General features: G+C 46.3%; 4 protein-coding genes across 9 annotated transcripts in view; 3 read left to right on the forward strand and 1 right to left on the reverse strand.

Annotated features, from left to right (window-relative positions):
- Positions 1–9,560, forward strand: part of pde4ca (phosphodiesterase 4C, cAMP-specific a) — a 42,059-nt gene extending 32,499 nt beyond the window's left edge. For all 5 annotated transcript variants that reach the window (XM_076021056.1, XM_076021051.1, XM_076021052.1 and 2 more), the window contains 11 exons: positions 91–143; positions 665–777; positions 3,752–3,845; positions 4,063–4,235; positions 4,356–4,454; positions 4,572–4,736; positions 4,835–4,934; positions 5,058–5,212; positions 5,300–5,422; positions 5,700–5,882; positions 6,035–9,560. In XM_076021056.1, coding sequence (XP_075877171.1) covers positions 91–143; positions 665–777; positions 3,752–3,845; positions 4,063–4,235; positions 4,356–4,454; positions 4,572–4,736; positions 4,835–4,934; positions 5,058–5,212; positions 5,300–5,422; positions 5,700–5,882; positions 6,035–6,541 — 1,765 coding nt within the window. In that variant the 3' untranslated portion in view covers positions 6,542–9,560. The remainder of the gene's footprint in view (positions 1–90; positions 144–664; positions 778–3,751; positions 3,846–4,062; positions 4,236–4,355; positions 4,455–4,571; positions 4,737–4,834; positions 4,935–5,057; positions 5,213–5,299; positions 5,423–5,699; positions 5,883–6,034) is intronic.
- Positions 9,561–10,017: 457 nt separating this feature from the next.
- rab3aa (RAB3A, member RAS oncogene family, a) lies at positions 10,018–16,217 on the forward strand. 2 transcript variants are annotated; one of them, XM_076021058.1, is made up of 6 exons: positions 10,037–10,162; positions 11,272–11,453; positions 11,735–11,959; positions 12,630–12,748; positions 13,199–13,323; positions 14,046–16,217. In XM_076021058.1, exons 2-6 carry the CDS (start codon positions 11,403–11,405, stop codon positions 14,234–14,236), a joined length of 711 nt encoding a protein of 236 aa, XP_075877173.1. In that variant the 5' UTR covers positions 10,037–10,162; positions 11,272–11,402; the 3' UTR covers positions 14,237–16,217. The 2 variants fall into 2 exon arrangements, with proteins under 2 accessions (XP_075877174.1, XP_075877173.1); XM_076021059.1 differs by lacking the exon at positions 11,272–11,453 and having other exon boundaries at positions 10,018–10,162.
- Positions 16,218–16,460: 243 nt separating this feature from the next.
- LOC142884997 (transcription factor JunD-like) lies at positions 16,461–18,382 on the reverse strand. Its single transcript, XM_076021057.1, has one exon. The coding sequence runs from the start codon at positions 18,122–18,124 to the stop codon at positions 17,195–17,197; it is 930 nt and encodes a 309-aa protein (XP_075877172.1). The 5' UTR covers positions 18,125–18,382; the 3' UTR covers positions 16,461–17,194.
- A 1,969-nt stretch (positions 18,383–20,351) lies between these two features.
- Positions 20,352–24,536, forward strand: LOC142885006 (pyroglutamyl-peptidase 1-like). The gene is made up of 5 exons (XM_076021078.1): positions 20,352–20,579; positions 20,996–21,048; positions 21,270–21,386; positions 22,074–22,306; positions 23,678–24,536. Exons 1-5 carry the CDS (start codon positions 20,546–20,548, stop codon positions 23,898–23,900), a joined length of 660 nt encoding a protein of 219 aa, XP_075877193.1. The 5' UTR covers positions 20,352–20,545; the 3' UTR covers positions 23,901–24,536.
- The last annotated feature ends 112 nt before the right edge of the window (positions 24,537–24,648 follow it).

The following is a 24,648-nucleotide window of genomic DNA, read 5'->3' on the forward strand; positions in this document are numbered from 1 at the left end:
TACATGGGTGAAGAAAAACCTCCATTGTAACCAGAATCACATCTCAGTCTGACTTTCTGCCTGTTGATTGCGGATGGTCTCTCTCCACAGGACACGATCTTCAGGGAGCAACCCACCGTCCATGTGCAAGACCAGCCTCGCAGGTTGGCACCAACGCTTGACTGGGCTATTTCACAAACAATAGGCCAGTTAATACAGAGATGTAGTTCTCATCTCCTAAGTAAATCAGAACTTATTTTCAAAAAAAAAAAAAAAAACAACTCCCTCGATTTCCCAAAAAAAAAACAAAACCCAGCATGTTTAGTCCTCTGTTTATAGCCTGTTTAAAAAATACTTGGTGCCATTTGTCACTTTGTTGGACCTTCCACATGTTTTGGGGAAGATAAAAAAAAACAGCAACGTGTGAGTGAGGTATCAATGCCCCTCACAAAGAGGCCATAGACACAGATTATTGTTATGGATATTAGTGAAGGGATTTTTGCAACATATTTGATTGAGACACACTACTGATATTATAGAAGCTCACTATTGATTCATCTGTGATATTTTAAATCATGAAGAATGAAAGCCATGACACAGTGACATACAAGCTTATATGCTTTTTAGCATTTTCAGACTTTCAGATGCATTTCCCACAACGCCTTGCTGTGTTCATGTGTCGCAGAGGAGCCACACCAGCAGCTGGCCATCGAGACTCTGGACGAGCTGGACTGGTGTCTGGAGCAACTGGAGACGCTGAAAACGCGCCACTCCGTCAGCGAGATGGCATCCAACAAGGTACATCAGCGAGGGTTAGACACCCAGCGTCCTCACCTGTCGCCGGGTAAAAAGTTCATTCATGACTTTCAAAGCAACCAATCAGAGTCAGCGCACAGCTTTCTCTGTATCTCTCTGGATGCCATGCACCAGGATTCACCTCCCAGAGGGATTTCCTCAGCCTGGTGCATCTTGTTGCCGGTTCTGTGGTCGCTGGATCTTTGAGTGTGCTGTTTGTTCAAATGCTGCTGCTCTTGTCCAACACGTAGAAAACATTGTGTTTCTCTGGTCTTGTTCTGAGGAGGTAGGTAGACTCTGACTGTGATATTTAAAAAAAACAACATCATATTTTCTTGATAACTGGCCCTCAAAATGTCCTTGCTCAATCTTGTTTCTTTTTTGCAACACACATCATTGTTGTAATGTTTCTGAGAGTCAGGATCAAGCATCAACTCTGAGCTTAAGCTTCCACCTTGTTTTTTCCCCCCGCTGATTCCTGAACACATCCATCATGCCGTCGGGGAAAATATGAATAGAATCTCCTGCTCATCAGCTGCCACTCCATGAATGAGCTGATTCGTTTGCTCGCATGCAAATAGAGACGAGATACGCACAGACACGCCCTTCCCCCCACTCATGTGCAGAAAAATGTGAATGAGGAAGAGGCAGCTAAAGATGAAACAGTGGCCCGCCCACCGTCACCACCACATCCATTACTCCAACATATATATCCCTCCCCCACCTCCTCTTCCTGCTCCCAGACTGGATCCCGGCGCCCATGTGATCCCCTGATTAGACCGCCCACGCATCATACTCATGCCCCGGTGCACCAACACACACACACACACACACACACACCACACACACACACACATATATATATATATGTATATATATATATATATATATATATATATATATATATATATATATATATATATATATATATATATATATAGGCTTGGCACGTGCACTTCCTTCTTTCCTATACATTGCACGCCTCAACTTCCACTACATATAGCGGCCGCCACCCACCCCCCCTAGGTTACATACGTATACCGCTACGCATCCCGCGCTCACGTGGCTGTTAAGGACCCCCACCCACCAAGTTTGGTGCTGCAGAACAGTCAATGAGCAGCTTCAGTCAGTTAGGAAGAAAGATTCAGGAACGTGGTGGGGGTGGAATTAGCTTTGTCTCTTTGCCACTGATGCCCATTGAAGAGCCCCTTTGAAGTCTATCTTAAATGACCCTGAAAGTTTCTCTTCTCAGTCTGAATGGTGGACTTCCTCTCTCTCGCTCTCTCTCTGTCTCTCCATCTTCTCTATCAGGTTTAGAAAATGCCCATTCACAACATCACCGTGGCTAATTTCATCATGGCATAAATAAACAAATTGACTTTCTGAAACATTATATGGTTGCAAAATAAAAAAAAATGTTATGTATTTTTGTGCTCTTTCACAACATCATTAGATAGAGGTGGTGGCAGAGACGCCCATAAACAGAGGTGAAACCCCGTCCTGACCTGCAGTGTGCAACCAATGAAATAAATGCTTATTTATTTGAATATTAGCCACTTTGAGTTTAAAACACAAAATATCCTCCTTAATTAAACAATCTCATGATGCATTGCACCATTGTTGGACAGATTGAAAAGACTGACTAAATACTTAACATATCATCATTCCACCGCAAGTGGCGTATTCGCTTGCATTTCATTATGTATATTATTTTTTTTATCATCATGATCTGATCTACGTGTGTGCTCTGCTAAATATTTATCTTTCATCTTCTGAATTAATCACACTTGACCGTGCTTGGAGACGATAAGGGTCAATGCTCCAACATCTTTGTGGAACACGCTGTACTATTTTTATTTTTAGCCACATGAATGAACCCCCCCCCCATCCATTCAAAGCTTCTTTTCCTTCATATCTTCTTCAAACTTTGTGCACATGGTCTCTCACACAATCCCCCGCCTCAGCCACGCTCGGCACCGCCCACTTTGTGCATCCCCTGGCCAATGAGAGCCCTCGGTGTCCCCCCAGCCTCTGCTGCAGTAACCACCCGATTGGCTGCTATTTTTAGCCGTTTTTGGGAGGGGGGCGGGGATTAGAGTACCTCGTTCTGGCTCTGTTTACACACACAGGGTAGCGGGCAGTAACTGAGTGAATGAGGCAGCCAGCGACGCTGTGAGCCGTCTCTGCCTCGCATCCCTGCAGCCTCCCTGCAGCCTCCCTGCAGCCTGCACAGCCTCGTCCCTCGGAGCACTTTTGTTGCGTCCAGCTTTTGCAGATCGTGACGCTGCTGCTGGCTGGACTGTCCGCTTGCAAGGGATTTTAATGCGGGAAAAGGGGATGGAGTGGCACAAAGTGTCCCTACTCTGCGTTTCTCCGCGGGATGTGACACTCCTCACCCCTGCTCACTCTTAATTTTTGCTCCCAATGCTCGACTTTGCGCTGAGATGCCAGAAGTGAATTATCTCATCTCCATCTCGTGGATGTTCATTCAGGTAAGGGTGAAGGGAGTGTGTGTGTGTGTGTGTGTGTGTGTGTGTGTGTGTGTGTGTGGGAGGGGGGTTGTTGCAAGTGATGGGCAGGGAAAGCTGGGGGAATGGGTGAAGGGAGCGCTCGAGGCTGATTGTCATCTCTGCCGGGGTTGTGAATGAGTCTGAAGAGGTGGACAGCGGCTGGAGGAGCCATGTACATCCTCATGCACACGGGGAATCGTGCGCGGCATGTGCTCAGCCCGCGACTACTAGCAGTAGACTCAGCTGTGAGGCTCTGGCCAATCAGGAGCGTCTGAGCTGCGTGTGACTGGAAACACGCACGAGTACACGTGGACTCTGTTGTTGAGGTGGGGGGTGGGTTCTTTTGTTTTTTGTTTTGGTTGCCTCTGATGTTAGTGTGATGGATGTCACTAATGCAGGTGTGTGTGTGTGTGTGTGTGTGTGTGTGTGTGTGTGTGTGTGTGTGTGTGTGTGTGTGTGTGTTGCAGTTCAAGAGGATGCTGAACCGAGAGCTCACCCAGCTGTCAGAAACCAGCCGTTCAGGAAACCAGGTGTCTGAGTTCATCTCCAGCACCTTCCTTGGTAAAATATCTTCAGTGTTTCATGCAAAAAAATACATAAATAAAACAATTTCATCAACCTGTTTAGCGTATTAGCGAATCCCTGGTGTGAAATTTACACACACGGATTGTGAAATACGCCGATGATGCATGAGCAGATAGAGGAGTTGAATATTACAGTTTTTCCTTTGCAATATGCCAAGAGCAGCGGTGACGTCCCGTCTCTTCTGATCTGACAGAGAAGCAACATGACATGGACATCATGTCTCCCCCCGCCAAGGAAAAGGACAAGAAGAAGCGACCCATGTCCCAGATCAGCGGCGTGAAGAAGGCCACCCACAGCCCCAGCCTGGCCCCGTCCACCATCCCTCGCTTCGGGGTCAACGCCAGCCAGGAGGGGCAGCTCGCTAAAGTATGAAGCTACTTTGCTTGTTTCTTTGTTCCTTTTTCCTTCCCTCCTGCATGTTCGTGATCTTCATTCAGCCCCGGCGGAATGTTGTGGCTGACATCTGCGCCTGTTGTGCACCTGCAGGAGTTGGAGGATGTGAACAGATGGGGGATCGACATATTTAAGATCTCCGAGTTCTCCGGGAACCGTCCGCTGACGGTCACCATGTACACCATCTTCCAGGTGACTCCTCTTAACGCTCATTTCGCCCTTCAGACGCCTCTGAGAATAAAATTGCTTATGAATGAATTGAAGCAAAGACCCGGCAGCCAAATTCTAAACGTTGTCTCTGTCTTTTAGGAGCGTGAGCTGCTCAAGTCCTTCAAGATCCCCCCCGACACCTTCGTCACCTTCATGATGACTCTGGAAGATCACTACCACGCAGACGTGGCCTACCACAACAACATCCATGCTGCCGACGTGGTCCAGTCCACGCACGTCTTACTGTCCACACCTGCTCTGGAGGTTGGTCCGGGCTCCAGCCGACCGACACAGAGATCACACCGATCATCCTCAGACCTGATTGATAACAACTCTTCCTGCTCTCTTTGTCCTCTCTCAAGGCTGTCTTCACAGACCTGGAGATCCTCGCCGCCCTGTTTGCCAGCTCCATCCATGACGTGGATCACCCTGGAGTGTCCAATCAGTTCCTCATCAACACCAGTGAGTTTGCTTCCAAAGCTCCCAAAGATGCACGTGGCCGTCTGTGTGCGTTTTACGAGTTGCTGCCTCTCTAAAGTGAAGTGCCGTGTGTGATTTTTAATTGTTCCACTCTTCCATCGTCAGACTCTGAGTTGGCGCTGATGTACAATGACTCGTCGGTCCTGGAGAACCACCACCTGGCTGTCGGCTTTAAGCTTCTGCAGGAGGACAACTGTGACATCTTCCAGAACCTCAGCAAGAAGCAGAGGCAGTCGCTGCGCAAGATGGTCATAGACATGGTACGGCAGAGTAGTTGAGGGAATTCTTACGCCTTGGTGAGAAATAACAAAGTCTAAAATGATTTTTTTTCATTTACCTTCCAACAGGTTCTGGCCACGGACATGTCCAAACACATGAACCTGCTGGCAGACCTGAAAACAATGGTGGAGACAAAGAAAGTCACCAGTCTAGGAGTCTTGCTGTTGGACAACTATTCAGACCGCATACAGGTGAGCACACTCCTGCTCTTCCAGCACTTTTTATGTTAAGCCTAAACTGGATTATCCTGTGGCTAGTTGCTCAAATCAAATGAAAAAGGCGTTCTTGAGCTGAACCAACAATTTTCTGTTAAACATTAACTACGCTAGTCTTGGATCTGCCATTGCCCTCTGGGAAACCCCTCGAAATCAAACGAATGCTGCTCCACCTCGGGTGAATCAGGGACTCAATTAGCTCCTGAAGGTCACAAGAACGGACACCTGTTTAACTTGCCACCTTCCATCACAGGTTCTCCAGAACATGGTGCACTGTGCAGACTTGAGCAACCCCACAAAGCCCTTGGAGCTCTACCGGCAGTGGACAGACCGCATCATGGTGGAGTTCTTCACGCAGGGAGACCGCGAGAGGGACAAGGGCATGGAGATCAGCCCCATGTGTGACAAGCAAAACGCCTCCATAGAAAAGAACCAGGTCCGAAAATCCATCTATCTATCTATCTATCTATCTATCTATCTATCTTGCTTATTCTGCAATATTCAAGTCCTTTTGTAGAGGCAGTGGGAGAATGTGAAAACTGTCTGTCGGCTGCAGCTGACTCTCTCCCTGCTGTTTTCCTCCCTCAGGTGGGTTTCATCGACTACATCGTCCACCCCCTGTGGGAGACGTGGGCTGACCTCGTGCACCCGGACGCGCAAGAGATCCTGGACACGCTGGAGGACAACAGAGAGTGGTACCAGAGCATGATCCCGCACAGTCCCTCCCCTCACCCGGAGGGCCGGGAGGAGGGGGTCCTCGCCGGGGAAGCCTCGGCCCTCGGGGGCTCGTCGGCGGCCGACAAGTTCCAGTTCGAGCTGACGCTGGAGGAGGAAGGGGAGTCTGATTCTGGGAGTCAGCCCGAGGAGGAGGAAGACTACGGCAGGAGCAGCAGCGGCGGCTCCAAACTCTCCCGAACGGACTCCGGATTCGACACCATCTCCTCCGCAGCTCGCCTTCTCACCAAAAAGCTCGCTGCCGACTCAGCCAGGACGTTTTCGATGGACTCGGAGAAAGACATGATGGCGGAAGACAGAGAGGAGGAGGAGGAGGAGGAGGAGGTGTCTGCAGCGCCGCGCTTCCGGCTGGGCACATAGCACCGCTCAGAGTTTTAGCTTCTTTTGGCCTTTTGTTTGGTTTTTATGTTCTTGATTTCAGTGCCTCATCCTTTTGTCTCGTCATTCTCCCGCCCGAGCCGAACACCAACGCCTGTGGTCTCCTTGGACAGGGTGACAGTGGACCTGTGGCAGGGAACCAGAGCAGCCAGGCCGGGGCTGCTGAGAGACAGGAATGCTGCTTCACACAGCAGTCATTTGCACTGGAGGGAGAGAAAAAGAGAGAGAGAGAGAGAGAGAGAGAGAGAGAGAGAGAGAGAGAGAGGGAGAGGGAGAAAAACAGAGATGCACAGACTGAATCCCTGCTCCAGAAGTGGACGGGGAAACTGCTTCCAGTTTCAGTTTCAGTTTTCAAAACATGCTGCGTTACTAAAATTGATTGAGACAGAAACACTCGACTTTTACCAGCCAACTGGTGGTCCCTCCACCGGCTAACAGAACTGTCTTCCTCTGGAGTGTTTCATAGTAAAGTGAGAAAGTGACGTACGGCTGTGAGAACAGTGACTTTTTTTTTTCTTTTCTTTTTTTTGCCAAACCTGCAATTTTGATGCTGTTGCACCTGCCTCTTACTTTTTTTATTTCTGTTTTTTCCCTACGTACACTCACATTGACATGCAATTATGGTGGTTACAGGAATCCAAATGTTTAAGGCAGAGTCACGTGTGCGTCTTCACATACACACACACGAAGCTTTACACGTAGCAGACAGTTGCTGTCATTGTTGCACTCATGTATTTGACTGCGGTCGGCTGACAGACTTGGGAGAATTTCTTTACGATGTGGGCGGCAGGCTGTGCTTATTATTTTGAGGTCTGCAGTAGATCCTCGGCTTAACATTTGCATTTGTGTATTCCTAAACTATGACATCGCATTAGTGACAAATTTGAGCCAGGGGTGAGTGCAGCGCTGTGCAGTTTGGACGTCCACATGGCGGTGCGGGCTGTGCAAGTGGTGCCCTCTGGTGTTGGTAAATGGAAGTGAAGTTGCACATGGATGCAGAGAAAGTAACTTAAAAAAAAATATTAAATTACTTGTAGGACTTCCCAAAATATCAACTCTTTGTTCTATGAATTACCTTTTCTGTTTTTATTTATTGCCTTTTCTTTTCTTTTCTTTTTTTGCTCTCCTAAAACAATTTTATCAGTTTGCCTCAAAAAAGTTTTTTGTTTTTTTTGTTTTTTTGCACTTTACAGTGTTGTTAATGGCTAATGTCCATTGTGGTTTTAAGGTCTTTGAGCCAAAACATAAACGCATTGGTGGCTGTGATGACATAAATGATACATGGCGTGTTAATCCATGTGGTGAATTCATCCACCAAAATGCAGTTTTCCATCTAAACAGATGAAGGGGTGGGAATTAGAAGGGTTCTGGAGCAGGATGCTAATGTTATTGTACTGTAAAAAAAAAAAAAAAAAAACTAAACTAAAAAAAAAACTAAACAGCAGGTTACCACGAGACATTCTCCTGTGCCAGAATTATTTTCATCTTTTTTTTTTCCTCATCGATCAATATTTTGCTCTTCACAGGGACATAGTCGATGACAGAACAAGTGCCAAGCAAGCATGACACAACCCGTACTGTAATTTCCATTTTGCCACTGGCTACTTTCCATCAGTGACTGGTGAAGTCGGTTGATTGTAGCACCCCGTGTGCCAATCTGACCTCGCGTCCCTGATGCTCTTTTATAAATCTCCTGTTCAAACAGCAACAGAGACTGATGTTGTCTTAAAATGGTGGGGGTTTTCTTGTGTGTCTGTCTGTGTGTGTGAGTGTGTGGTTGTGTGTGTGCGTGAGAAAGAGTCTGATAGAGAATGCCTGCTTTGACTCGTTTGATGTATGTATTTGCTAAGAAAAAAAAAAAAACCAAAGCACTTTGTAAGGTACTTTTACAGTTCTGCACTTCCAGTACAGTTAAACGTATACAGTATAACGTGACTGTTGCGCCATTTTCTTTTGGCCGATGGCCTGGTGGTTAAGTTGCATGGGCTGGGTCTCTACAGCTCTCAAAGGGTGGATGTTTTCTATAATTATATATATATATAAATATATATAACAAACAATGTCTTTTTGTTGAAATGCATGACAGTGGCCACAAGATTCACATCATATAGCAGAATTTATGGAGTACTTTCAAAATCTAATGTGTGCTTCTTCCTTTCTTTCTTTTAAATGACATGCAAGAGACGTCATGTTGATTTTTTTTCTCTTTATCTCTAATTGACGCCTCAGCTTCAATGAATTTTCCCTGTCATCAGTTTGATTACTGACATGCTGGAGTAAAGCATGTGCAATTTGCTCTCTCGCCCATAAACACCACCAAACAGACGGAACCTCAAGGATGCCTTCAACACTAAGGACTACCTAAGAACTAAACCAGCACAACACACCAACATTCAGTCTGTTTCTCTGCGTGTCACTAATTGTTTGATTTTGTACATTTCCTTCACAGTGCTTCATGTACAGTTTATTTCTCCCTCCCCCCGTTATCTGCTGTCAGAAAAGGATGAAACACTGGACATGGCAAAAGTCTGAAGCTTAGCACTTATGTGTAGGTTAACATGTCAGAAAGACAAACAGGGGCAGATTTTAGCTGTTACTCATCTTATTTATCTTTCCTTTATTCCTGCAAAAAAGATACGTAAGCAAACATGCTCTTATTTTCCTGGTATAAACATAGTTGAGTGACACATTTGGGTTCTTTTCTGAAACATACTTCATTGTCTTCCTCTGTTCCCTTTGATCTCTTTAGATCACATATTTATACAGGATCCAACTCTGAGGCTTCTCCAATGTATAGTGAAGATGATAGTTGTGGGGCCTTGGGCCGCTCTAGATCAGTGTCTGTGTTCTAAATGGTCTTTTTTCTTTTTTTTTGAAGATGGGTCATGAACTAAGACTGTGCAGCTTTGACAATCCAAACTCTGCTGTTTAACTGTGGGTGTGTTAGCCCTCTCTCCAACTAGAACTGTATGCCTTGCCAATAAAAAAGAAAATGTCTTTACTCTTGATGTGTTGCCATCTGCTTCCAAGAAGAACACAATGAATGTGGTTTCCAAAGCGTCGGTGGCCCAAAGAGGGAAAATAATTTAGTATCCTGATGAATAAAAGCTGCTGGAAGTAGTAGGTAATAATAGCAATGGTGCACTTAGGTAAAAGTAATGTGGCTTTGATCGATACATTGAAACATGAAATAATAAATATATTTTGACATTTTATGTAGATACAAATGGAATGACAAACCTAATGCAAGCGCTTCACTTTCATTAAATTCAGTGCTCTTTAATATCATGTATCAAAAAAAAAAATGTTATCTAAAAAACTTCAAAATACATAATCAAAGGAAAATCGAATGTTTTGGGGCGGGGCGAAAACCCACATATGTTCAGGGGCGTGGCTCTGAGTGATGCATCAAAGCCTCTTCGCTGATTGGCCCGACCTCACGCCCATTTATCCTTCCGCTCCTTGCGCCCGCTTCTACCGGAACTGTCAATCAACAGGCGCAACGCGCATGAGCCACAGCAGGTGCAAAGCTGGATACAGGGCTAAAGCGCTGCCGCTGCTGCTGCTGCTGCGAAGCCGAGGATCAAAAACACACATTTCAAGGTAAACCCTACTCTTGTTTGCCACCCAGAGACCCTGTGGAAGTGCTCAGGTGCGACCTCGATGTGTTGTCAGTTCTTGTGTGTTGGGTTTAATCTCAATATTCAGTCGTAAATACGGAAGGATAACCTTCATTTGACATAGCTGGGATGCTTAGCTAGCGCGCCAGCTGGCACTTTAAAAAGCTGGTAAAGGTTTTCCCTGCTAGCTACCAACAGAGACCCACACCTAAAATATATACATTTTTCCAAAACCGGCGGACCGCATTTTCATGCACACTAACTTCATCTCTATATCAGTATTCCATCCATGAATAATTGTGCGCCGGGAGGTCCCCCCGCCCCGTCGTCCCCAGTTTACGTGAAGCAGACTGTCAAATCCAGGGCGCTCGCGTTAATACATATCTGCTCACTAGCTAACGCTAACGCCAGATTAGCTCTGCCACGGATAGGGAGTGCGCGTCAACGGCTTTTGAAAGTGTGTGTGTGTGTATGTGTGTGTGTGTGTGTGTGTGTGTGTGTGTGTGTGTGTGTGTGTGTGTGTGTGAACGGGCTTACTTGGGGTGGGTTTGTCTGGCTTTTCATCTTTTTATTATTATTATTATTATTATTATTATTATTATTGTTATTTCTGTCTTCTCAGTAAAGCAACGGCAACCATATGGTTATTCGTCGTTGGCTGGCCAGCGACACGCAGCCACCGAGGCTGCCCGGTGTCGGGGTGGGGATCCAGGATCCGCTTTTCAGCAGATGCTTAGCCTAGTTAAGCCACCTCGCTTCCGTCCACTTATCTTATTGCGAGGCTCGGAGGTCGGCGAGGGGAATCTTGTCCGCCATGGAAGCTCAGTCGCCCCGGAGCGGTTGTTTGAGGTTTTAAGACAGTTGTGTTAACAGTGTCTCCTGGCGAAACGGCTCCCCATCTCCGTCCCCCCCCCCATCCCCCATCCCCCATCGGTGACGCTGCTAACTAAGGCCATTAAGGCAGCCATATGGTGTGGGACCTGACCTCATGCTGCGGGTCAACCCTTGCATTAACTCGAGAGGGCACCGTTGAGCCCGTTTGGTTCTGCGCACTGTGCCAAGTCCTGATCATTCGCGTTTGGTTTTTTTCAGCGTGGGGTGGACGATTGTTTGTTGAAGAATCTCTTCTTTCCTGTCTGCGCTCACTTTGCTTCATACTTGCAACACTTGCACTAAAAATGCAGACGCCCAAGCAGCTGTGATGTGTTAAGCAGCGTTAACGTATGACTCAGAGCCAGCAACAGCAAGCTAACATCAGGTTGACAACAGTGCAGGTACAATTCAGTTCAGTTCAGTTCAATTCAATAAACTTTATTTTGTGCCAGTGCAGAGACATCACAGGCGCATTTGCAAATCCATTCATACATAAACATTCATAGGTCAGCTCACTCATACCATAAATAGGCTAAAATGGGCTACTAGGCTATGTCAGTGCCTGAACATTCACAACTATCTATCTGTCTGTAGTTTGTATTATTGCCATGTCTGTTCTGTCGAGTGATGAAAATATGAATTCCTAATGATCAATTAATATGTTCTCATATCCATTGTTCAGATGGCGTCTGCAAATGCCACATACGGCCAGAAGGAGGTCTCGGAGCAGAACTTTGACTACATGTTTAAAATCCTCATCATTGGCAACAGCAGCGTGGGAAAGACCTCCTTCCTGTTCCGCTACGCAGACGACTCGTTCACGCCGAGCTTCGTCAGCACGGTGGGCATCGACTTTAAAGTCAAGACCATCTACAGGAACGACAAGAGGATAAAGCTGCAGATCTGGGTGAGGAAGTCAACGCCTGTGTGCAAGCACATGTGCCAATGTTGTTCGTGAGTGTTCTGCATTCTGCAACACTGCTCACACATACGGCCTCTCTAGTCGGGCACGGCTGAAAGCACCGAGGTGCGGCAGAGGGAAGTTTATACGTTGGGGGAATTTTATGGATCTAAATTCTTTAATTTCTTGCAGTATTATTACTTTAGTTTCCTCAGTGTTTTTGGAAACTTTTGCAGTTGACACCTCTTTTTTCATCGTGACACCAAGCAACTGAAACTCTCAGCTAACAAAGCTGCTGTTCCCTTCCTTCCTCATGACCCTTTAAGCTGTTTACCTCTTCCAAATAATTGTTTTCTCACCTAAGGTTTTTCCCAGACTTGTATGTTTTTTGTTTATTGGCTGTGTGAGAATTCACCTCACCTCTTGTAACACTAGCACATCTCAGACCTTTCATCATTTAGCGACTGAATCATTGTGCAATCATTGTAGTGCAATTGTTTTACATTATGCGTCTAAGCATGGCTGAATGTTAAATCTTAACATTTCTGTGACTGCAGACCTGACACCAACATGTTGGATTCTTAATTGCAAGATTGGTTTGTCGTTTTTTTAGTTTTTGTTTTCTTGTGTTTGATCTGTGTTCCATTTAAAAACAGTGGTTATGGGTTCTGTACAGGACACTGCTGGCCAGGAGCGCTACAGGACCATCACTACAGCTTACTACAGAGGAGCCATGGGCTTCATCCTCATGTATGACATGACTAACGAGGAGTCCTTCAACGCTGTCCAAGACTGGTGAGGAGGAAGCCCTTCATAATCTACGCGTGTCAATAATGTCTGTATTTACTGCTCTTATTTTAATGTATCATTGACCGTTGTGGGAGTTGTTTTTTTTTTAACAAAGTGAGCGGCCATCCAAAGAGCTGGCATCATGTAACCGGTTTCAAACTAGTCAGTCGGTAAAATCCACTCGAACAACTGAGCATAAGTCTCGGAGCAATCTCAATAGAGTTCAGGTTCAAATATTTACTTTTAGTTTAATTTTCCACAAAAGCCGTTCCCAATAATCGTTTAAACCAGTTTGAAACCCATCAGGTTGTTTTTTTCCCATGTTTGCTCATTCAAGGATTCTGCACTCAGCACGTGTGACATTAGTTGGTGTCAGTTGTCGTGCAACGTTCACGTCTCATTTGTATTCAGATGTATTCAGATAGATAAACATCATGTTCTTTTCTCTGCTCACAGGGCAACGCAGATTAAGACGTACTCGTGGGACAACGCTCAGGTCCTCCTGATCGGCAACAAGTGCGATATGGAAGATGAGCGAGTGGTGGCTTCTGAAAGGGGCCGGCAGCTATCCGATCAGCTGGGTGAGTCTGCCCTTATCTCCCTGAACCTCTGCTGCACCTGCTGGGGCTATAAATGGCACAAAGGCATACAGGGGTTGGGGAGGGCCGGCAGCGGATGTTGCAGCAGCCACAAATCAACATATTTATAAAAGGACTCAGTGAGGCAGGCCTTTGACCTCCTGTCAACATGTGTCACACACAGCCAGGATGTTTAGCAGGAGCTAGCAGGAGCTGGTGGCTAGCTCAAAAAAAGCAGAAAGGCGTTTGAAAATCCTAAAGGCGTTCTTTATCCTGCCTACCCTTCAGACAGAGCTAGAGCTCTATCCAAATAACATCAGCATAATGTGCCTTTAAATGGGCTTTTCAAAATGAATGTTCAAGCAGTGTCCTGTACTTTACACTGCTTTTGATTGCAGATTGACTTGGAAAATATATTATTATTGTTATTAATATTATTTATAACAACAGTAATAATAACAATAATAATAATGATGAAAGGGCCGCTGGTCTCATGTCACACCTGAATTCAGTCCACCTGTGACAAAACTGGAGTACAGAGAATAAAGATTTCTTTGCCAATATATGAAGACATTGCAAGTCAGAAATTGGATGGGGTTCGAGGTGCCGGTGCAGCCGGAGCACTAATGTGCCCTGACATGATGAGATAAGTAGATTAACAGGATAAGCCCCACTCCTTGGAACAATAAGTGTTAACCCCAGCCTCCGTTTCCACCCTGCTGCAGGTTTTGAGTTCTTTGAGACCAGCGCTAAGGACAACATAAACGTGAAGCAGACGTTTGAGCGGCTGGTGGACATCATCTGTGAGAGGATGGCAGAGAGCCTCGACAACAATGACCCCACCGTCACCGGAAGCAAACTGGGTCCTCAGCTGGATGAGCAGCCGCAGAGATCCCACAAGGACTGTGCTTGCTGAACACAAGGTTCCACCACCCTTGACAAACACACGTAGACACATCCAATTATCTCAAACCTTTTGTCTTCAGTTTGTTTCACTTCGTCTCTTATACACACCCAAACAAACACTACCATACACTGCAGAAAGAGCTAATGCTGAAGAAACCAGCTTATGTTTGATGGGGGGAAAATACACTTTTTAGTGTTTGAAGTAACTGGGAACACACACACACAGTCATTACACTGTAATTAAAGTCAGTGAGACAGAAATACTGAAGAGGTGGCTCAGCTCACACCTCAAAACTAATGAAGTCAACTGTTTAGTTTTAGTCCCATCCAAACTGTGTGTCACTGTGCCGGTTGTTTTTCTTTGTTTTTGTGTTTTTGAGGTGGTTTCACATGGATTTCACCGTGTGAAGTCACAAGTCCTTCTTATTGCTGTGGTAGTTTATTACCGAGAAAATGATGATCCCAGCTTGACATGAAAGCCAGGCGTTTGAGACTTTGTTTTGCTTTCAGTCTTAGCAACAAGGAGGGGCAAAAGTCAATGGCACTTTTTGTACTCCAAGTATTGTAGTTCATTTTTCACCTCCCTTTCAGTTTTCCTTGAAAATGATTTGATGGTTTATTTTTCTGGATGTTGAATTCAACTTCCTTAAAGTTTTTTTTTTCTATCTTTGCTATTTATTTTCTTTTTTCTTTTTTTTTTTTTTTACTATTTCCTTTTTTAAAGAATATCACAGGATAAAAGAATGAAATATGTTTTTTATGACATAAAGAAAAGTGTGATAACATTTAAAAGTTAGAAGACAGAGATTATTTGTATAATATATATATATATAGAGAGAGTAATGATTTTAGGGTTAGGGATGTTGGATGTTTATCTGTGCTTTATTGAAGGGTGCGTTTTAATGTTTTGGGTTGACTGGATTGCGTATGAGCTGCCACCGACTCTACAGCTTCAGTTCTAGGAGGAACTAAATACTGAAGTTTTGTCATGTGGCCCCCCACCTGGTCGCACTAGTGTAACCATCATTCACTTCCTACAGTGTGCACCATGCCCTCACTGCAGAGGCATGTGATTCAACGCCTGCTCTCCTCCGACTTCTGTTATCTTGCAGCTATTCATTCTCTTTGCGTCCCGTCGATGAGCTTTTCAGGAACATTGTGTTATTTTTAGGCATGTTGAATGTCTCATTGCAACTTACTTATATCATGGAATAACGGATGGGCTGTGGCACACAAAGATATGTTTAACGGATCCGACATTTCAGAATGTCTTGTTTTGTACTGCATTAAGACAATGTTCTGTCTTTGTCATGTCTTGCACTCCACATTTTTAAAGACTTGATACATTTGCTTAAACCCTACATTAAATTATAAAAGTCTGCGTGTTTACAGCAAGCCGAAAGCTGCAGGAGTTTCCTCCAGGGGAAAGTTAAACATTCCACTGTCAGAATCTTTTATCACATCCGAACAGCTTCGCTGGGAAGTTTGTTTGTCTTTTGATATCACGTGTTGAACTTTTTTGCCTCAACAGACTGCTCTCTTGTAAGTTCTTCAGTTCTGAATCAGACCCAGCCGCTCAGGTGGAAATGTGTGTGTTTTTGAGTGTTGAGTTTGTGTTGAGGCAGTTTTTATTGCTGCTCATTCCAAAGAGGTCTCCCTAATAGACTTGGAGCCAAAAACCGCACTTGCGTGCAATAGCTTCAAAAAAGGAAACAAATGCTGGACCTAAATTTAAAAGAAAAGAAGCTAATCGCTTTATTCAGATAGTAACTCTTACACACCAATTTTTTAGTCTGTTTTGCTACGGTTGTAAACTTTGCAACTTGAGCTGTCATGGGTTTACGCTCTTCCCCTCCCTTCCTATATGTTATTGATGACCCTTGTAACTACCAATTTTCTGCCATTTAGTTTCTAGTCTGTTAGCTGTGCTGTGACCCCGTAACGCCAGATTTGCGAAGAATCATGTCAATAAACCAAATTCCAAAGAAGTATCTCTGTGCTGTCTGTGCAAGTCTTTCCTGAAGCTCCGCCATTTACCGCAAATCATCTGATTTTCTAGGAAAAGGTTAATGTTACCATGTGGCCAGCAGGGGGCATAACACTACAATAATTAGTTTCCACCATGGGAGGAGTTGAGCTGACAGTTGGGTCCAGTGCCTGTGTAAACATTCTAAACTATATACTGATCAAGTTTAGCATTTATGAAACTGTAGCAACAAAACAACACGGGCGGGTTTAGATGTAGTGATTGTTTTTAATAAATGTCTGGTACAGACTTGAAGTTCCATTATACAATGGATACATAGTTTGTTAGCAAGTACACATACATTCATGGAAGTGTGTAGTGACGAGCTACACAGCAGCCACAGCAATGCTAAAAAGTACAAAGAATACAAGAAAGCAACGAGACATGCAGTGTGTTTTTTTTTTATCTTTGCAAAGGCAGAACAATTATATAAAAGAACAAAAGGAAAAATATAATCATATAAAATAAGAAGTGCCTCGGTAAATAAAATAGAGTCGATATTTGTCACTAAGCGAGTTGTAAACAAGTAAGGCATCTATAATACAGGACGGATGGCAACCCTGCTGATTTGGTAGCACTCTGTTGAGATTGTCCAAGCTTACACACCGATTGTTGCTCTTCTTCACCTGTGGACTGGATAGACCTTTGCTACATGGCTTCCCCTGACTAAAGAAAAAAGAAAAGAAAAGCAAAGTTTGGCTTTTGGAAAAATAAAGGCAGAACGGTTTTGCTGCCAAACACTGTCAGCGCCTGATGGATCAGAGGAGGCCCCATCCTTCATGGCTGCTGCTGGTTAACCTGTGAGGGTCTCATTAGGACCTGACTGTCTCAGGTCCAGCGCAAAGCAGCTGGATTTGTCTCTGATGGGAGCGCGTCTAAACGAGTCTGATCAGAACCTCCTCCCTGCACCCCCAAAGACGGGAATCCCAAACGAGAGGCAGTTCAGTAAGCCTGGACCTGGTTCGGCAGAAGCTGGCACCCACTGCTGACGTGGTTCATCACCTTTTGCTTGAGCTGGGCCACTTGCTCCCTGAGGACGCTGGCCGTGGATGCCAGCTCGGTATTCTGCGTCTTGAGACTCTTCACCTTGTCCTCCAGCCGGGAGATCCTCTCCAGCTTCCTCTTGCGGCACTTGGAGGCCGCTATCCTGTTGCGCAGCTTCTTCCTCTCCGCCTTGATGCGCTCCTGGTTGTCCATGTCGATCGGGGACAGAGGCGGGCTGTCCCCGAAGCTCTGCATATCCGGGACCGTCTGCGGCTCGTCCTTCACCAGGCCGACGGACTGGAGCCGCGACAGAGCCGCTGCTGCCGCCGCCTGCTGCTGCTGCTGCTGCTGCGCGGCGGCGGCCAGATGCGGCGGAGGCGGCGGGAACGGTATGGTGTCCGTGGAGTAGTTGATGGTGGTGCCTCCGAGCGGGCTAGCGGCGTACCCGTTCAGGGTGGTGTACACGGGCAGGTCCGGCGCCTGGAGCCCGGCGGCGGAAGCGCCCACGGTGGCAGACGAGCCGAGCAGCTCCAGCCTGTCTACGGAGACGCACGACGCGTCGCTCAGCTGGTTCTGCTTGTGGAGGTCCTCCAGCGCCTTGACGAAGCCCTCCGCGAACTCCTGTTCGTCGCTGGCCGACTTCGGGTACAGGAACTGCGAGGCCGGCAGACCGTGGGACTGGATGATGAGGCGCTCCAGATCCGGCGAGGTGAGTTTCATGAGTCCCAAGTCTGGCGAGTTGAGCAGACCGTCGGCGTTGGTTTTGAGGTCAGAGTTGTGCGCGTCCAGGTTCAGATTGATTTCCTTCTTCATCATCGTGCTCTGGGTGTAGACGCCGGGAGCCTTCGGGGGGTCGACCGCGGTGCCAGGGTACGGGGCTGTTTCCATTCTACACCCTCACACGAGGGAGTGCGGAGCGTCGCGCATTGGCGAAGGTGGGACGGTGTCATCCAAGCGTGAGAAAATCCACTGATCCTCGTCGCGCCCCAGTCTGCTCCCTGATCGTCCCGCTGCCTATCAGTAGACCCTCGTTGCCTCGGGGAGGGATGGAGGGCGGGAGGGGGGCGCGCGCTCTAATGTGACTCTCCTGCCCCGCGGACGGTATGGTCTTCCCGCGATGGCACGTCGGCTATGCGCACCGCCAGACCTCGCTCGCTTTCTAGCCCTAAAAATTCCATTATGTCACTGGAGAGCGCGGAGATTGGCCCGAAATGACGTTGGTTTCCGGCGCGATTTGAATAAGGGGCAGGGCCGGCCTTTGTTGCCATGGCGACTTTAAGTAAACTACAAACAGTGCAATGCATTGTGGTTTGATGTCATGGCATAAAAAAGCCCATGGTCGCCAGCAGAGAGCAGAGACTGGGCGGGGAGGGTGTGAGAGGCGAAGGCCGAGGGAAGGAAGAACAGCGAGCCTCACACTGAAAACACTCCCTCAGCAGGAGTCCGAAGAAGACAGATTTACACACTGCGAGGCTCCGTCGGACACGAGCCTTAGTGCATTAGTGCAGAATTTAGGACGACCTTACACAAAGCTGGAGTGGAATAGATGAGAACACGGTGTTCAGAGGGAAGCCAACAACTCGTCTTAAGACCGAGGAAAGATGCTTGAAACGAAATGTCACGTTGGACCAAAGTTAACCGAGAGAAAAGTGGGCATTAGCTCGAAAGGGGAAGGAACGTGTCACAGAAGAATGAAGAAACTGTTTGGAAGCAGGCTGCAGAAATGTGGTTGTACCGACATGAAACCATGGTTATTCCCATTAGAGGCAGATGGATACCAAGAGACGAGTTCACATGTTGTGCTTGTGCAAAGGCGAAAGCTGAGAGAAAATTGCAATTAGATGAACTGGTCAGAGGCGTCCTAGTGTCTAAATATTTCATTTCTTAATATCCTCGCTCCAAAACTAATTTCTTGATGTAATGTTCTATTTTCCACCACAACAGGGCTGATTAAACGGCGGCAAAATAGAAAAGTGTCATTCCGTACTGAAAGGGAAAATAGCTAGTGTTGAAGGCTGACTGTGTGGTCGAGTTGGCTGAAACCGTGGGCTGTTGTTCAGACATGGTGAGGGTGCGTCAGCAGACTGTCTGCATCAGCACCATCCAGCAGAGAGGGCATCACTCGTTTCCATGGTAACAGTGACATAGGCAGAGGAGGGGAGGGACCGGAAAGGTGAATGGGTTGAGGGAGATGCGATGAGGCTGTCTGGCGGCTCCACAGCAGGTTTTGGGTGTTGTGCGCCTCTTGAGGGTTGAGGACGTCACAATGGATGTTGACTCTGTAACCATAGAGGCACTATATCATAAGTGAGTGAGAGTGAGAGAATGAGGGAGGGAGTAGTGGGGGGGGAAGCAAATCTCCACCCTGTATGGAGCAGCAGCACATTATCTACACCATGCCAGCCTGGAGCCACACAGACTGTAGTGTCCAGAAGTGCGTGAGTCATTTCGCAACCCAAGGGTGTGGACGGCAGGCAGAGCACGCCGAGAGTGAGAGAAAAACAGGAGGAAAACAAAGAGCTGTTCCTGTTAGATATTATCACATCAGCTGTGCCACACTGACGACAAAAACAGAGACAAAGCCCCTGCCCTTTTCCTTCCCCTGAGTAGCTGCGGTTCTGCAGCACGGTGCTGCGCGGTGTTTACAGCGTTTCATTCTAATGCCTCGTCCACAGAAGTGCCCTTTGACGCCAAGCCTCTCGGGAAAAGCTTGTTCAGCAACGCCACACCCTGTCCATTACACCTGGGCGCTGCCCACTCCAACCCCTGCAGGTCCAGCTCAAACTGCTGCTTGGACACACACACACACACACACACACACACACACACACACACACACACACACACACACACACACACACACACACACACACAGTCACCAACAGTTCAAAGTTGAAGGGTTAAATTAGACGTTTTGCCTCTCATCCAACAGGCTTTTTAAGTTCTGAACTGAAGAAGCCTTTTGATTGAGAGGCGAAACATCTTCAAGATCGCAAGAACAAGTCCAGTTGATCTAACGTAACCCTTCTTAACCCGTTCATAACAACAGTAATAGTAGTAGTACGGGACATAATAATAACGTAATGTAATGGACGTAATGTTTTCATGATGGTGAAGTTGTGGAGGTGGATGTCCGCCTGGCCAGCAGGTGGCAGTGTGACTCAGGCGGACCCAATGTGTGACGTGCTCCTCTGAGCCCCGGGTAAGAAGAAGACGGCGGTGACAGCAGTGAGGGATTCCTGCTGCAGATATTTCATCCCCTCATTATAAACCTGTGACAACTGGCGTCCTTGGAAGCCGAGGACGGGGATGATGGCCAGTAAGAAGAAGGTGATAGTGACAGGTGAGGAGGCATAGACACTGGAGTGACCGTCTGTAGTGACTGTTTCGTTCTCAAGTTTATTATTATTTATATAATGAAGCGACTACGACTAAAAACAAAAACACAGAACGGTCTCCATGCAGACATGCCTGTACTTCCAAGGAATATTTTTATATGCGAGATATAGCTCCAGAGATGGGACGTTACAAGACTGAATGCATGCGCTGAGAGTCTTACGTAACACCTCTTTTGCCCTCTTTTGTTGCTCTCTGCTCACCCCCACGCGCTGTTTCTGCAATTAATGTTTAACCGTAACCAACACTTAGACCTTTGAATTAAGTGGGTTTGTTTTTTTCTAATATTTGTCTTGCTGCCCGGCTGTCTTCAAAAACGTGTTCTCTTTTCCTTTAAAACATTTTTTGACCTTTTCTTTACAGGTTTTGAGCCTTTTGGGGAACACAAAGTGAACGCCAGCTGGGTGGCAGTGCAGGTAATCAGTAAACTGTGTGTGTGTGTGTGTGTGTGTGTGTGTGTGTGTGTGTGTGTGTGTGTGTGTGTTGCATCAGTGTCTCTGCAGTTGTCAGGATCAGTGGACTCTGCTGTACTGTTTGGGGTGGCAGAAAAAAACTCTGAAATCAGTTGAATATGGGGACAATTGAAGATTTTTTTTTTCTCTGCAAACTGTTTTTTATGTAATTATCGCTATTGCAGGAACTGGAGCAACTGGGCCTTGGAGAATCTGTCAACCTTCATGTGTGTGAGATTCCTGTTGAATACCAGGCTATTCAGAAGCTGATGCCGTCTCTGTGGGAGGAGCACCAGCCACAGGTGTGTAGGAAAGCACTCTCCAAGGGCGTGTTTTCATTGCCTCGCCTCGCCACGGTACGATTGTGTTTTCATTGGCTCTGTGATCAGGAGACCTTGGGCGGAGTGGACGTGGCAAAGCGGGACGATGTTTTCGTCAGCGTCATTTCTTTGCGACACACAACAGCGCAGCGATGGCCAACGTAGAGGTTGTTTTATACCTGCTGCTCGGTCTGTGGTTGCTTTCTAATTTCTGTGTAAACCTTAACATTACGCACTGCCCCGTCCAGGTCCCGCTGAATTCTGTCTTCCGCCACTACTGACAAAAAAGTGTGGACCTCGGAGTTTGTCCATGGCAAAAATCGCTCAGCCATCTTCACAACTAAGAACGCACCCCACCTACTAGAACCGTTACAAAAAAGAAATGGCGGTTGGGTTTTCGTGCTGTTTTCGCGAAGAGTCGCTCTCACCTTTCGTCGGAAAATCTGTGCCAATCAGTGCCCTGCTCGTCGCTACGTCACCACTAAACTCGCTTCATCTCGCTTGGCCCCTCAATGATAGAGGTACCAAAACGGCACCCCCTACAGCTGTGTAGTGGCGAGGCGAGGCAATGAAAACACTCTCTAAGCCACCTGCAGACTTCCACCAGCCACTCTGGACCAGCCTGTCCCCTCTTCTCTCCCCTCTTCTCCCCGGGGGTTCTGTGTGCAGTTAGTGGTCCATGTGGGTGTGTCGGGGTTAGCCACCACCGTCACTCTGGAGCAGTGCGGAAACAACCAGGGCTACCAGCGGCTGGACAACTGCAGCTACTGCCCAGCCACCCAATGCTGCATGGAGAACGGCCCCGACTGCCTCCGCTCACTGCTGGACATGAACACGGTCTGCAGGAGAGTCAACGGCTCTGAGCTCGGGGTGACTCTCTCCGTGTCGGAGGACGCTGGAAGGTGAGCAGCGGCAAGTCAGTGCACGCTATGATGATTTTATTGTGATTCCACAGCAAACTACTACACTGATGAAACAATGGAGGATGCTGTGCACGCAGCATTATGTATACATCTTGTACTCCTGCTTTCACTACTCTGTTGAGGTATTAGGTCCCTTCTAGAGGGGGGACAGAACATTTCTTGTTTTTAAATGAGCTATATGTGATATTCTTATTAGACTGCAGAAAAAAAAAATACTGAACAAAACTAGCAGCGTGCTAGAGTAGACAGTGCCGGTGTAGGTACAGAATCTGTCCGGGGTCCTACGGCAACTCTATTAGGACAAACTACATTGCGGTCAAACAGATAGATAGATAGATAGATATAGATATAATCATATTATAAATATCTATATAATAGAACAAACGAACGAACGATATCTATCTATCTATCGTTTGTTTGTTTGTTCGTTCATTCATTCTTCCGTTTGTACATTTGACTGTGATGTAGTTTGTCGTAATAGAGCAGTTATGTGACGTCGTCGGCAGTCGCCGGACCCCCGGACAGATCCCGCAGCCCCAGACAGATTCTGTAGCTACACCATCACAGCACCGTCTTTCTGAGAATCCTAAGTTCCACATACACTCATCTGCCATTTTATGAAATAAAGTATTCAATTGCGTGTTGACACAGTCAACCAAGCACCTGATGGATTTAGGTGTGTAGACGAGTCCAAGACGACTTGTTGAAGCTCAAACTGAGTATCGGAACGGGGAAGAAAAGGCTTTAGAGTGACTGTGAAGGTGGTGAAAAAAGAAAAGAATACAATACGACAAACAATAATGCAACTTTAGTTTAATACTCTGCTGTGTAAACTTCATTGCTTTCCACCAAAGGGTTGAAAAGGTAACCTGCGGGTCAGTTTGTCTTTTACTCCTGCCTGTGTGACACTGGATGCAATCATTCTAGACTAGGGGTGAGCCAACTTTGTGACTGGTGGGCCACAACAGGTTCTAAAATTTGACAGAGGGGCCAGAGCAGGAACAGATGGATAGAGTGTATTGGCGACCCGCCTCATAGGAGAGAAAAATATATCATCGAATGTAGCGTGCTTTAATGTGTTTTGAAGATAAACAAAAGCGTTACAACAAAATCTGTGTCTTGGAAGCACCACGATATTTCATTCTTTATTGAAATGACTCTTAAAACATTAAAAAAAATAAAAATACAGTAATACTATTAATACTATTGTATGACTTATTTAATATTGATATCATGGTCAAAGTTTGGCAGGCCGGATTGAAAAGCTTAACAGGCCACGTATGGCCCCCGGGCCATAGTTTTCCCACGCCTGTTCTAGACCCTAAAAGTTGCTGTCTGGCTTCCTGGCAGGTATCTGTGCGACTACACCTACTACACCTCGCTACACCTGGGGGAGGGCCGCACCGCCTTCATCCACGTGCCGCCGCTCGGCCGACCGTACAGCAGCCGGGAGCTGGGCCGAGCCCTGCAGGCCGCTGTGCTGGAGATGCTGCGGCTGCTGGAAACTAACCAGCAGCGGGACCAAGACTGCAGTCACCATCATCATCATCATCATCAGCATCATCATCAGTAGCAGCCGCGGCAATGTGAGCACTGACAGCTGACCGCGTGAGTGGACTCTTGTGAAACGTTGAAGTGCAGCTCCAATTTCCTTGTATGGACTCATCGATTTCATTCCCACCGTGCTCGTCTTTGATCACTCATTATTTGTCAAGGACCGGATGTAACGTTGGTGCTTTTGACTGTGAAATTCACTTCACGTGTGTCTCCAAAAATATTCCTCAAAACAAAAACGTTATTGTACATTGTGGTAAATTATGTGAGCGTGCGTGTGTGTGCGCACGTGTGTAAGAATTGAAAGCATTAACCTGACATCTTGCTATTATGATTTGTTGTGGTCTTTGGAAAAAGATAAATTCTCCTGGGGGAAAAATGTAATAATATTGAAATGTTCTGAATCTTGAGATGTTTTATTACCCAAAATGCATTTTAGGGGGGAAATATTATCACTGTAATGTGGAATGAATGAATGCATCTTAATATGTTTAGTCGCCTAGAAATGTTTTTCTCTCTTTCTTTTTAATTTATCTCAGGGAATATATTGCAGATACAATCATTACTGGGCAATGCAATGTGAAACATGTGTGTGTGCCTTGTGTGCATGTTCAATTCCACTTGCAATCTGTATATGATTAAAACAAACACACACGTACGCACTTGTTTTTTTTTATTGATTTAAGAGTGCTGGTTTTTAAGCAGCCGAGGAATTTTAATGGACTTTGATAGCTCACAGCTGTTCAGAACATGGTGCTTTTTTCCTG

Source organism: Nelusetta ayraudi, unplaced genomic scaffold (assembly GCF_046127955.1).
Source record: "Nelusetta ayraudi isolate G7.1 ecotype Tasmania unplaced genomic scaffold, CSIRO-AGI_Nayr_v1 ptg000011l, whole genome shotgun sequence".
NCBI lineage: Eukaryota > Metazoa > Chordata > Actinopteri > Tetraodontiformes > Monacanthidae > Nelusetta > Nelusetta ayraudi.